Source organism: Malus sylvestris, chromosome 9, assembly GCF_916048215.2.
Source record: "Malus sylvestris chromosome 9, drMalSylv7.2, whole genome shotgun sequence".
NCBI classification, from domain to species: Eukaryota; Viridiplantae; Streptophyta; class Magnoliopsida; order Rosales; family Rosaceae; genus Malus; species Malus sylvestris.
This window is the reverse complement of record NC_062268.1, coordinates 3,102,319-3,116,093: the sequence shown is the minus strand read 5'-3', so window position 1 is coordinate 3,116,093 and position 13,775 is coordinate 3,102,319. Positions and strand designations below refer to the sequence as shown.

The 13,775-nt window shown below is 38.7% G+C and overlaps 2 protein-coding genes and 1 pseudogene across 3 annotated transcripts; 2 read left to right on the top strand and 1 right to left on the bottom strand.

Annotated features, from left to right (window-relative positions):
- Positions 1-1,090: 1,090 nt before the first annotated feature.
- On the top strand, positions 1,091-5,782 carry LOC126583686 (serine/threonine-protein kinase PBL34-like). Its single transcript, XM_050248183.1, has 6 exons — positions 1,091-1,953; positions 3,287-3,624; positions 3,736-3,871; positions 4,468-4,604; positions 4,684-4,807; positions 4,941-5,782. The coding sequence occupies exons 1-6, from the start codon at positions 1,773-1,775 to the stop codon at positions 5,459-5,461; spliced, it is 1,437 nt and encodes a 478-aa protein (XP_050104140.1). The 5' UTR covers positions 1,091-1,772; the 3' UTR covers positions 5,462-5,782.
- Positions 5,783-6,002: 220 nt separating this feature from the next.
- Positions 6,003-8,968, bottom strand: LOC126583687 (uncharacterized). 2 transcript variants are annotated; one of them, XM_050248185.1, is made up of 10 exons: positions 8,802-8,968; positions 8,452-8,688; positions 8,108-8,274; positions 7,911-8,009; positions 7,747-7,815; positions 7,527-7,667; positions 7,331-7,420; positions 6,528-6,695; positions 6,340-6,418; positions 6,003-6,235 (listed from the first exon to the last, which is right to left on the bottom strand). In XM_050248185.1, exons 1-10 carry the CDS (start codon positions 8,929-8,931, stop codon positions 6,108-6,110), a joined length of 1,308 nt encoding a protein of 435 aa, XP_050104142.1. In that variant the 5' UTR covers positions 8,932-8,968; the 3' UTR covers positions 6,003-6,107. The 2 variants fall into 2 exon arrangements, with proteins under 2 accessions (XP_050104142.1, XP_050104143.1); XM_050248186.1 differs by having other exon boundaries at positions 8,452-8,669; positions 8,802-8,940.
- Positions 8,969-9,120: 152 nt separating this feature from the next.
- LOC126582519 (uncharacterized) lies at positions 9,121-13,775 on the top strand (annotated as a pseudogene).

The window sequence follows — 13,775 nt, the reverse complement described above, 5'->3', positions numbered from 1 at the left end:
AGATAGCAGAAAGTTAATACCATAAAACCACACCACTAAAAGATAAAGTAAAAAGAAAAAACCTCTGCCTTTTTTCTTCTAATTTTTTAAAAAGCAATTTAGACACACAAAACGTTTTACATTGCTGACACACTATTTAATGAGATGGGACTTATCTAACTACATTTAATGTGTCATTGAGTGTGTCTAAAGAGTGGTGTTATCTACACATTCATTTTTAACTCTCACACACCCTTCTCAATTTTCGATTGTCAGATCGGATGAATTGAAGAAGATTAATGAACAAAAATTAGTAAGGGTGTGTAGGAAGTACAATTAGCTGTGAGAATAACACTATCTATGTCTAAATAGCATTACGCTGATGTGAAATTTACCAGTGTGTCATCAAGTGTGTCTAAATAGCATTAGAACGATATGAGATCTCCACAGTGTGTGAACAATGATATCAGTTTTATGTTTCTAATTGATACACAACTAATCTAGACATATAATAGAAAAAATACCTAGATTAGAGAGTGTGTCAACAAGTCTGTTAATTTTATGTATGTAAACAACATTATTGTTAGCCTGTTTAAGTTACTCTAATTTACAATAAGAGAAATTTGAACTCAGTTAACATTGGCCTAATCCAAATTTGCAAAGAAAAACCCTTATCTCAACCGAAAGTGGTATTCACACACCCATTTTAACTTTCTCGCACCTTGTTAATTTTTTATCATTAATTTTCTTTAGTCTATTCGACTCGATGATCGCAAATTGAGAATGGTGTGTGGATAGCAGAATCCTATCTTAATAAGCAATAATAGGACAAATTAAGTCCCAATAACACCATAATTATGCAATCAAACGACATGTTGAGCATCTGCATGAGCTCCACGTCATCATCAAAATATGTAAGTATCTTTTTAAATTTTCAAATTTATTTCGTTTTTAACCAAAGAACACATGAATTGTGGCAAACGAGCACTGGCATGGTAACGCTTCAGAGTCACAAGTTGGAGGATGCCCAGCAACCGTTTTTTTTTTTTTTGGGGCTCACTCAATGCCTGTTGTTTTACACTTTCCCCTCCCCTCTCTTTCTTTCTCTCTCTCTCTCTCTCTCTCTCTCTCTCTCTTAAAACGCCTTTCAAACATCCTCCTCAGTCCTCACCCTTGTCCTTCACTCCTTTTCATGCTTAACGCTCGTTTACCTCCTCTCTCTCTGTGTCTCTCTCCCACCAAACCAAACCGCATTGTTCTTAGGTTTCTGGTTAGCTTAACCTCGACACGATTTCGCAGTTGTTTTCGTTCTGTCACTGTGTCTCTATGTCTTTTTTTTTGTGTTAGTGAATGCGTGTGTTTTTTCTGTTTTGCCGGGAGAGACGAAGTGATGATTTTTTAGTGCAAAATGTGTTCTTTCTCTTCGAACTCGTCGCCCTCTGAGATTCTGTTTCTGGGTTTTTTTTGCTCGTTTTGAGTCCGGCTTTCTCTTATGTTTTAGCTGCAAATTTTACTAGGCGGTCGTCGTTTTGGCTTGCATGTCGTTTTTCTTGCGAGGGTTCTGTCCGGTGGAGTGATTTCAAGCAAAAAAGCTCGATTTTTCAAGTTGGTTTCTGTGTTTTTTGGGGTTTTTTGAATTCAGGATCCTCATATCTGAAAAGGGCCCATTGCGTTTCCTAGAATTTTGATTTTTTGGGCAGTTTTTCTCTTTCGAAGTTGTTCTCTGAATTCCATATTTGTTTGTCTTCAAAGGGGATTGAAAGGTTGGTTGCTTAATTTAGGGTTTTGACAGCATGGGATTGGGACGTGGTGCTTCTGTTGTATCTAAGAATGTCGGAAAATCGAAGGGAAAGAAAAGGAAAGATGATCAAGATGAAGTGACAGGATGTTGGATGAAGTTAAGGTTCATGGGGATGTGCATGTCTCCAAAGACCAAACTGAATACGCCTACAAGTGGAACTACCTCACCAGCTGGTATAATTCAATTCATTCCTTAAAATTTCGTTTTGTCTTACGATGTTTTCCTCATACAATTTGTCTCAATTGTTGCGGTTTTACTTTCAGATTAGATATGGATTGATTCCTTGACAATGTACTAGTGTGATCATGTTATTTAGCACGTCGGTGCGCCGTGCATATAGATATAGATGTTTGGTTTAAAATAGCTTATTAGGCTCATCAAATCTTCATTCGGTTCTGCATTTGTTATTCTGGTTGGATAAATCGATTATTCTGTGATCGTATCTGTTGGTGCATTGTTTCCAGGTTTTAGTTTTATCCAGTGATAAGGTTTCTTTAGTTGGTAGTTTTGTTGCTTCTTAATCAAGAATGGCTAAGAGCTTTCGAAAGTTCAACCATGAGGTGTTCTAATTAGAATTGTACTAATTCTACCGAACATTCCAACGTGCATAAGTATTTCCAGCATGTTTGATTTTGACTTTTAAGTATGTTCTGTTATCTAGATTCGACTTTGACTTGTGTTTTCTGGATGCTCCCAAACATAAGGATATAGAGCTAGATCATTCTTTTGTGGTTTTGGATATATGCTGTGCACGTGTTTGATTCGCTCTGTTCTATATGAAATATGGGTAGATTTTTTTGACTCGTGTCACTGAGTGCGGGATAAGAGGGATGCGCAGGTAGTACCCTTTCATCGTTATGTATAAATTCTGTGCACGTGTTAATTTGGACGTGCGCTATGTGAAATGATTATGTTTCCGCATTTAGTAGAAGATTTTAGAGTTGTCTTGACAATTAATGCATCTCTAATGTGATGAGACGTGTCTCTCTATATGTACATTTTGTAACGACAATGCTTGTGTCAATTACTCTCCACGTGCACGTGGGCAACTGACTGAAACAAAACTCTTTCATGAAAGTAACGTAGGTGTGACTCTGTGTTACCTGTGTCCGTTTAACTGTTTAGCAAGCTTATCTTTAGTAGGGAGGGCTCTTATCATGGTCAGCTACTCCTTCAAATAGCCTTGTCCAATTTTTTATGATCATCTAGATGTTAATCTGTAAACAATTCCACATATCCACAAAGTATGCTTCCCATAATAAAAAACAAAATTAGACAAGGCAAACATTTAACGGGATACTCACATTGGCAGAGCATTTTCTTATTACGCGTTCTGGTGCATAAAATACCTTATCAATGGTTGATAATTATGCAGACTTCTCTATCAATGCATCTACATATCCTAGTTGTGCCAAATTTAGAATCTGTGCCTACTCTTTATATAAAGCTAAGCTGATTGTCTTAAATTATACCTGATGATTTGACGTGGTGCCATTTGTAAACCAGGGGAAAGTAAAGGTGCAAATGACTCGATCAAAGACCAGCCAGCTGCTCCGGTTGCTTCGTCTTCATCCACCAGTAACACAGGAAGTACTGTGTCTACTCCCAAGGAAGCTGAGGAACTGAAAGTTGCTTCTCAGCTACGAAAATTCACCTTTGATGAGCTTAAGTCTGTAACAAGGAATTTTAGACCTGTGAATCTTCTAGGCGAGGGTGGATTTGGTTGTGTATATAAAGGCTGGATTGACGAACATGGAACTACTCCAGTAAAACCTGGAGCTGGGCTTGCAGTTGCCGTAAAGACTCTGAACCATGAGGGACTTCAAGGTCATAAAGAATGGCTGGTATGGAACCTCATTACCACTTTTTGTCCGTTACCACTAATTAGAATTATGGCGTGTTTGTTATTCACTTTTGTGGATGAAAGATAACATTGTGTCTTTTCCGTGTTGTAGGCTGAAGTTAATTATCTTGGCAACCTACTTCATCCAAATTTAGTCAAGCTATATGGTTATTGCATTGAGGATGATCAAAGGTTACTTGTCTATGAGTTTATGCCTCGAGGAAGCTTGGAGAATCACCTCTTTAGAAGTATGTGCTCAAAACTATATCTCCTCGAAATTTGAATATGGTATTTCCTTGTGACAAGTGATTAAACATGTTTTTTCTTTTGGCTCGAAGATTTATGCTCACTTTTTAATGCTTGCGAGTGATTTGAACTATTGTGACTCCTACTGAATTTAACCGGTTTTCTATTAGTATTAGTGTTGACGTGTGGATACTGTTTTAGCACAGGTCCTAGAGGTTTTTTGCTTGTTAATAGTGTGTTTGAAAGTGTTTCTCTTAGGAAAGAAAAGTTTCTATGTTTTAGATGCCATTCATATGCAAAATGTGATACGACAATCTTAAATTTATGTTTGGAGGTTGTAGATTACGATTTATTTCCTGTTTACATCTAAATAAAGAAAGGGGTTAAAACTTACCAAAGTTGGGGGCACATCACAATTAAATACGGTGAGGTGGTAAAAAAGCTAGAGTTCAAATCGCCACACCTTGAAAAATTTCCATGAGATGTTTCCTTAGAAAAACAAAAAAGGGGAAGTAAAATGTGTATGAGAGTGTGCAGTACAAGTTCTGGTAGTTTGATTTGTCACATGCTTCAGTAATAATTTTTCCCCCCATTTCAGGGACCTTGCCGCTCCCTTGGCCTATCCGGATGAAAATAGCTCTTGGTGCTGCACAGGGTCTTACCTTTCTTCATGAGGAAGCCAAAAGGCCAGTGATTTATCGAGATTTCAAAACATCTAATATACTGCTGGATGCGGTGCGTTAATGAGCTCGGGTTTGAATGTCATTGTTTTTACCTGATACCTATTGTTCTAATCAATGATTTACTCTTCCAGGACTACACCGCTAAGCTTTCTGATTTTGGGCTCGCGAAAGATGCTCCAGAGGGAGACAAAACTCACGTCTCCACTCGAGTTATGGGCACTTACGGTTATGCAGCCCCTGAGTACGTAATGACAGGTTGGTATCATAAACCATATGAATCTCTTTTTTTGCCTTGTTCTCAACAGTCCTGACTGCATCTCGTCATTTATGCTCTTTTGCTTTCATGGAATGTAAAGTAATTTATATAATGTGAGCCATCTTCTATCAGGACACCTCACTTCAAAAAGCGATGTCTATAGCTTCGGGGTGGTTTTGCTTGAAATGTTGGTTGGTAAAAGATCTATGGACAAAAACCGACCCAATGGGGAGCATAACTTGGTTGAGTGGGCACGCCCGCATCTGGGAGACAGGCAAAGGTTCTACCGTCTAATAGATCCTAGACTTGAAGGCCACTTCTCTATCAAAGGTGCTCAGAAGGCGTTTCATTTGGCTGCCCGTTGTCTTAGCCGTGACCCCAAGGCTAGACCTCTGATGAGTGAAGTTGTTGAAGTGCTGAAGCCTCTTCCTGACCTCAATGACATGGCCAGATCCTCATATTACTACCAAGCCTTGCAAGCTCCTGGGTCTAATCCAAATTCTCGAAATGGCGGTAGAGGGCTGGTCAGGGTTTCAAGGAACGGACAACCAACGAGAACCCGATCCATGCCAAATGGTCCGCATGCCTCACCATTTCACCTATACCATCTTAACCGATCACCCAGACCTATTTCGCAATCTGCACAATCGTAAGATTGAGCTCCTCTTTGATATCCATTTCGTTTCCTTGCGTCAGAAGTTATCGTTTAAGGGATATGACAGATAGTGGGAAAAGAAAAGACCTCAGTTGTTGTATTGAGTTAAATGTCAATGTGTTCTTCGTAGAGTCGAGTTTATAGGGTTTTGCCATCAAGCTTAACTTGTATGGCTAGACATAGATATTGAGCATAGAAATTTACCAAAGGAACATTTAAAATAGCCAAAGAAAAGAATCTATAGGTGGTTGTTGCATGTCAATTGTAAAAGGTTTCATATGTTTCTTGTTTCTTCCTTGGTAACTGTCTTTGTCGGTAATCTGCAATCTGTGTTTCTCATCGATTTATTTGCGTCATACGTGAACTGCCTGAGCAATTGCCAACCGTGGATGTGCATGAAACTGCCAGAAGTTTCAAAGCAGCAAACACATCCACGGCGGAAAATTGTGCACGCGCACGTGGTTAATTGTTCCTTGCATTTGCACTTGGGTTGTATATTCTGCTGAGGAAGAAACAGGACTAAAGTAGTACACAAGCAATTTCACGGCCAAAAAATGATCTAGTTATATCAGTTATGTCAGTTACAAATTTACATAGCTGTAAGAATTCTCGACAAATTTCATGTTCACATCATCTTCCATTTCTTATTTCTCCACAATGAATTCTTGAATTTCAATTCCCGTATGCCGAGCCCCTCCCTGTAATCGAACTAAAATTTCATCTCCAACTTTAAGCGAAGTCACAGGGATTGCAGTTTTTTGCAGTTCGCGTTCTGCAGCAAGTGTAAGTGAAGGTTCAGCGACTGTAAGATGAACGGAGAATAGGAAAAACAATATAATTCAACTTAAGAAACCGGTTACGAGAGTTGAGGAAGACCTTTGGAGGGACAAACCAAGGCAACTGTTTCCGCATTCTGTACAAGGATGCTGTAGAAAGTTTGATCATCCGAATCTCTCTGAAGGCAAAAATATTACCAGTATCAACAATAAAGTTTACTAACCAGCAAAAGTACCCAACTCTAATTAAAAGATTAATCAAATTTTGCGAACGTAGCTGTTACAGACCTTTGCCTCTACAAGGATTAGCGGTCTAGTCTCTATCTTTACACGCCCAACAATTGCTGTTCGTTGATGGCCTTTCTGATCAACCAGGATCACCTCCTTACCTGCTTTCAATTCTGAGAGGTAGCTCGTTTTTCCGCCTGGAACAGCAACATAAGCATGCACAGGTCCCTGCACATTTCGCACATACATTTGGTAAAATAGGCAATGGAAAGTAAAATTTTAAAGCCACCCAAAAAGTAGCTCCAAAATAATCCAATGACTCTTCTGATAAGAAAGTTTATTTGTTTGTCTAGGAATAAGCCGCACACATTATCAACTTTACTTGCAGAGATGCAAGCAATAATAAGATTGACGAGTAAGGAAAAACAGAACATAAAGAAATAATGTTAACATCCTTATTCATTTTCGTCTCGATTTGTCTAAATAACAAAAGCAGGTGATCTCATAGCCTTATGGTACCAAATATATAGAAGGTAAGTGGAAATTGCATGAAACTGAAAGGATTTATTCTCGACTTCCATTGCATTTTAATAGTTTTTACTTACGAAGGAATCATCTCAATAGTTATTGAAGCGAAAGTGAGCAGGCCTGATAGATATGATATGGAATATGGTAAAGCTTTTATAATTATATCATTTATAAATGAAAACCCTTTAACCCTAAATGCTCCGGATAAGTAACTTAATGCAATCAATCCTCTGTAAATATGCTGTGTAATGGGAATGATGACTGTTGCAGCAAGCACCAATTTACATGATCACAGTTCTTTATAACATTTCCAGGAAACTCAAAACCAAACTCACCGCATTCACACGAAAAGGCCTGCTTGCAATGTAATTTGATTCCAAGCACTCCGAATGAACGAGGAATAATCCTCTGGCAAAGGAGCCAACCTTGACGATAATAAAACATTAGACTATAAGAACGACAATCATCGATAACCAACTCAATCTGAATAAAAAGAGCAGCATGATAACAGAAAGTAGAGTGACAGCATACAAGTAGTCCTTCCCCGGGCCTCATGAGACTACAGAGATCAACGCAAACTCGATCCCCCATTCCAGCTACTTGGACTCGATTTACAACGGCTTTTGTCAGGCTCAATATGTTGCTCACTTCATCTCTTCTGTCAAAATAGTCCTGATAATAATAACCAATATAAGAAGAAGAAAAAATGCTTTCCATAAGCCCAACAAGCCCTTAGCCAGTAACTAATTACCTTTAGGTCGAGAAGAGCTTTTACTTCTTCAATTTTTAAGATAACTCCACCCAAACCATGCTCGAGGGCCTACAAGCGCAAAATAATGAACACGAACAGTAGTTAAGGATGCATAGAATCTAGGCGATAGTCCGAAGTTCAATCTTGAAAAGTTTGATATATACCTCAAAGAAGACTTGAGCTTCCAATGCGGTTTTCGAAACAGCAAACACTGTTTTCCCACTCCCTTGAAATGCAGCAACTATATTCTCTGCAGGTATGACCTAAGAAACAAAAACAACGTAAAAAAAATACCTGGGAAGGTTTAGAAACCGAAATAAAAAGCAACAAACTACATTTTCGTAATCAATAAACAACATACCTGCCAATCTAGCAAATCAACAACTAAATTTTCGCCAAGCGCTTTTTCGGGTTGAAGCAGCTCCAACTCCTTGGGGTTGGCGACCTCAAGCATTGTGGCAACTCTTCTGTTCTCACCATCCAAAATCGCTCCCTCTTCGATAAAGAGAGTATCTATCAATGCAATTGCTGCTCGCATTCCACACCCAAATCATCAAAAGTGAGAAAAAAAACAAATTCTAAGGTGAAATTATATGGAATTCCACAAAAATTCCCAAATGGCAACCCTAAAATTGTAAAGTTTTCCCCTTTACCTTCAATTAATTACAGCAAAACCCAAAACTTAAAAAGTTTGAATGAGCTTACAGGACCACTCATCGGCAAGTTCACGGCTTTGAGAGGGGAAGACGAAGGTGTTCCAGCCTCTCTCGACGGCGGCCGTCATGACCTGCTTGCTCTCCGTCCACACCCACACCCTCTTCGACTCGCCGTACGTCCCCGAAGACGACGTCGTGGAAAACCCAATAGCGGCGGCGGAGGAAGAGTTCTGGGAAACCATTGAGTGTCTGTGCGATGAAATCAATCTGCAAATGTTCCATTTATCTGCAAACATTAATCAGCAAACAAAAAATATAATGAAAATTAATAATTAAATTGACTGAAAATATTCGCTTTCTGATATTTTGGTGGCATGGGAGGCGAGGATGCACAGCAACCTGTGGTGGGAGTGAAGGAGCAGATTCCGGCCAAGGAAGCAGAATGCAGCACACCAGCAGCCATCTTTCTTTTTCGTCTATGGAGTCTTGGAGATATAATCCGGTGCGCGCCAAGGACCTCAACTGCCATCGTTTTAACGGCGTTTTTGTATCGACAGGAAATCACAACAAACTAACGTTTTCTAACTTCTAATAACGACCCGAATTGAACCGGAAAGTTGAGGGTCGACCCAGAACGAGTCACGGTTCAGCTTATGGATCGTCAAAACGAGCCCTTCGGTTGATCAAACTTTGGAGCAATTTTTCATGTACTAGAAACATGGTTCCGAACATTGTATAATAAGTGTCATAATATAAATAGATGGATATTTAAAATAAAAAAAATGTCAACAACTTGCATCATGACACTTAATGTAACATGTTGTCTTCTTGGCACACTAAAAAATCTTTCCAAATTTTGGGGTAGGGGTTGTTTTAAGAGGTTTTTAATAAGCCGTCCATTGTACAATCTTAAGATTATGACAATTTTAGTGTACATCATTCGAGAACATGTTTACGTACTTGAAATGAGAATTTAAATTCTTTTCATTCTCAATTCTTAACGTATTTACTGTTACATGAGTAATTCGACTTTTCCTGCGTTTACTACAACCGATAAGACAAATGAAGCTTTAGCTTTAATTCAAAACTTAAAATGCATACAAGGCTTGTAAGACTTTTTAGGAGTCACAATTGTGGAAGGGAAATTAGGGTGATTGACAGAATCCGGAAACCCTCGAGTCTCCAAACACAACGCTGCATGCGGTTCATACACAAAGGCTCCTTTCCCCTTCACATCCTTGAGAAGGTTCTCTCGTGTAGGACTGCAAACCGGGTGCATTCGTCGACAGCTCTAAAACCCTCCCGGACTTCTTGTCGTGCACCACCGTGGCGGGCTTCGGTTTGTTGCCTGCGCAGCTGTTGAGGCAGTTGTTGATCCTGCTTCCCACAGCATCAGGCTTGAGGAAGTTGTACGGGGTTCCTTTTACGAAAGCTATTTTGCCGGTGGGAATGAGGTGGCTAACTTGTTAGACATTAGTGAAAACAGCAATGTCATCACTCTAGCATTGCTGTCATGAAAAAAGACAATATTGTGAATATATTAAAGAAGAAGAAAAATAAAAATACAATAAGTTAGAGGGGACATGAAGCCAAACTTTAATAAGAAGTAGAAAGCTATTAAAAACAAATAACAATTAAGAAAACTCCTAAGAGAAACGAAAATTGGGAAGCCACGAAAGATTTAGTGATATTTTTTTTCATTTGTAAATAAAATCCACCTCTATGTACACACACACACACATATATATCACATATTAATCTAGTCCAATTATTACAGGAGCATCTACATTGGAACAACATCACTTGCAGAAGGGTCTAGCCCTGAGGAATGTTGTACCTTCAGGGTCGGTCTAGAGATTTTTGAGGTTTGGGACAAAGCCAAAAAATGTGCCCTCACTTCATATAGGAAAATTATTTGTTTTCACACTAAGATATTGTTTGGACCCGATTTTACATTATCGGCTCGAACAAGGCCGTTGAAATAAATAGGAGATAACGCTTTGGTTCCAGCATGGCATCTAAAAGATAAGCTGTTGGAAGCATTTGACTGAAATTCTAGTTGACGAGTTTGAGTTAAAATCAAATTCTATATTGGTGAAGCAACGGCACACATCTGCTTCTATAAATACCAGGCTGCAAGCACCATTTAGAAAGACCCTGCAAATCAACACAAAATTGCCCTGCGCAAACTCTCACAACTTGAGATCTTTTTCTTTTCCTTTTTCGCTGACACATCTTCCGTTGGCATCAACAGCACTGTGGAAGCAACCGGTGATATCTTAAGTCGGCATAGATAGCTCTGTCACCGTAGAATCGGTCGGTCTCGCAGTATCTTCCGTTGGCATCAACAGCACTGCGGCGAGAACGGTCGATTACCTATCCAAGTCTCGGTCGAGAAGGGTTTTCGAATCCTTGTTGGTCGAGGTCATCTCATTAGCCTTCTCGGCGAGGTGAGGTGTCACAGTTATTACATTCGGCACATTGCAAGCCGAATTCGGTTCGTGAACTTTGTAAGAAATAGCAGCCTTGTCTTCAGGCTCGAGAACCCAAGAGGCCGAGACGTGTTCCTTTCTCGGCCGCAATCGCAAGACGCAGAAGTCAGTAGCGCGACCCAACGCAGCATCATCAAATTTACTCCTCGGCCGAGCCTCGGCCGACGAGTTGGCACGCCCCGCAATCACCGAAGGACGTAGTTAGCTTAGAATATACTCGGCCTGCGCGCCACGTAGGCTTTGTAATTTCTAGGGTCAACAGATATTAATAAAATTATACTTAGAAAAGCACTTCAAAATTAATAATTTAGAAACACAGAAAAACTATTTTATTTTATATCGAGAGAAAGAAACCAAAAAACTCCGGGCTTACAAGTAGATAGATGATGAGTTTTGTGTTTTTGTATAAATCGTGAGGTGTTTTTTCTTATTTACTAACCTTGTCAATATAGGACTAAAAAAATAATGATGCTTTCAAGTCTTTAATTGATATGTATAAGTAATGAATAGCCACTAAATTAAATCTTTTGATGACACGTCATATGATTTGCAAATTTGGTCAACGCATTACTCTTTGTTGAAGATTAGACTTGAATTGGAGCGAATGCGAATGTTTAAAAATAGCAACCCATATAGCTACTAGTTAGTAATTAAAAATAAATTAACAAACAAACAAAAATTCGTAAAAATTGAAAAGAATAAGCATGCACATAACATTTCGAAGTTAGAACCTCTCGTTAATTTTAAACAACAAAAACCATTGCTTCTTATTAAACTTCTTAATCATTTAGCCAAATTTTATAAATTTATACTCTTATGCAAAGAAATTTGTAAAAATTGGAAAGCAAACCCAAGACCTCCTCATTAATTTCAAACAACAAAACCACTAGTTCTAGTAAAATTTCTTTGTCACTAAATCAAATTTTATAAATTTATACTCTTATTAAAACATATATTATTATACTAACTTAATAATTTTGATGCCCCAATTTTTTTTGACCTTGGACGGTTGTCCTACCCGCACTGGAACTGGCCCGGCCATGTGTACCTTTGGCGGCAGCCTTGCGAAATTAGATGTAAAATCCGGTGCCGTGTTATGGCAGACCTTCATGCTGCTCGATAACCATGGAGAGCTAGGACAGTATGCCGGGGCAGCTATATGGGGAAGCGGTCCGTCCATTGACGTCCATAGAAAACACGTGTATATTGCTACCGGAAATGTCTACTCAGTTCCTGAACATGTAAGCCAATGCCAAGACAATCAGAATAATTCAACTATGCCCACTCATCTAGATGCGTGTGTTGAGCCGGAAAATCATGGCAACTCAATTCTGGCCCTTGATTTGGACAGCGGCGATATCAAGTGGTACCATCAGCCATGACTATCTCTGAGATTTTGGAGGCTCTGTACGAAATTTATGAAAGAGCCCCTCTTAAGATAGTTTTAAAAAAAAGTAGGACAATGTATTGACGCTAGAAAAGAATCACTTAATCAAAATAAAGTTTAGTACTCATTGATTGCAAGTTTAAAAATGTCATTAATAATAAGTAAAAAGGGCTACCAATATAACGTTCACTAAATAATAAAAAGCAGTTTAATCTTAAACAACCAAACAAGGAAAAAAATTTAAAAATTTCTAACTTTAAAGTTTCACTTGAATATATAACATTATTATATAACAAAATTGAAAAAAAAGAGTACCATTTTTAAGGTGTTAGAAAGGAAAAAAAGACGCTTATAAGGGGTGTACAATGAAATTTTAAAGTGCTAACAAAAATAAATTTTAAATATAGAACGTTATTACATAACAAAAGTAATTTTTAAATATAGAACATTATTACATATAAATATTAGATTAGATGACAAAAATTTTGGAAGTCCCTTCAAATTCGGAATCCTGTGCAATTGGCAGCGCCCCCTCTGCCGTCAGCTCGGTGGCTACGATGTATGGTTTCTTGCTTGTTTCTTAAACGTTTCAACTTGCCCTACTGGACCAAACGTGGATGCTGACTTTGGAGAAGCACCAATGATGCTCGGTATTCGTGTCAATAGAACCAATAGAGATATAGTTGTGGCCGTTCAGAAAAGTGGGTTTGCTTGAGCTCTAGATCGGAATAATGGCAGCCTTTTGTGGTCAACGGTAAGTTGACTTGGACTCACTCATCATTCTCTCATGCATGAAAACCACCACAACTTACATAGTAAAAGATTGTTTGGTATAAGGTATCAATTTGCAATATACCTACTTTACACGTTGTTCAATTATGTTGATACTTCATTGATATTTTGTTTGATGTAAATATCGATCAAATATCAAAATTGTTGTGTAGCAGGTACGATAGATTAGTACTCGGTTCAAATCAATCACTACATGAATTCCACTTATGTGTGTCATCTTTAAATGATATCTATGTGCTATGTAGGAGGCTGGGCCTGGAAGCATTCAAGAAGGAGGAACTTGGGGAGCAGCTACTGACAAGAAAATGGTGTACACCAACATCGGTAACGCTGATGGTAAAAACTTTACTCTGAAACCATCAAATAACATAACAACTGGTGGCGGATGGGTGGCAATGAATCCTCAGTGGAAAAATCATATGGTCAACTGCCAGCCCTATTGGTGCAGCTTCTCCTAGCCCAGTCAGTGTCGCCAACGGCGTTCTATTTGCTGGATCTCCAAATCCACAAGATTCTATATACGCAATGGACACAGGAAGTGGAAAAATCCTGTGGTCTTATGACACCGGAGCAACCGTGTATGATGGCATGTCAATAAGCAATGGATGCATTTACGTCGGAAGTGGGTATAAAGTTAATCTCAGATTTATAAATCCAACGTTTACTGCCGGAACCTCACTTTTCGCCTTCTGTGTCAAATGA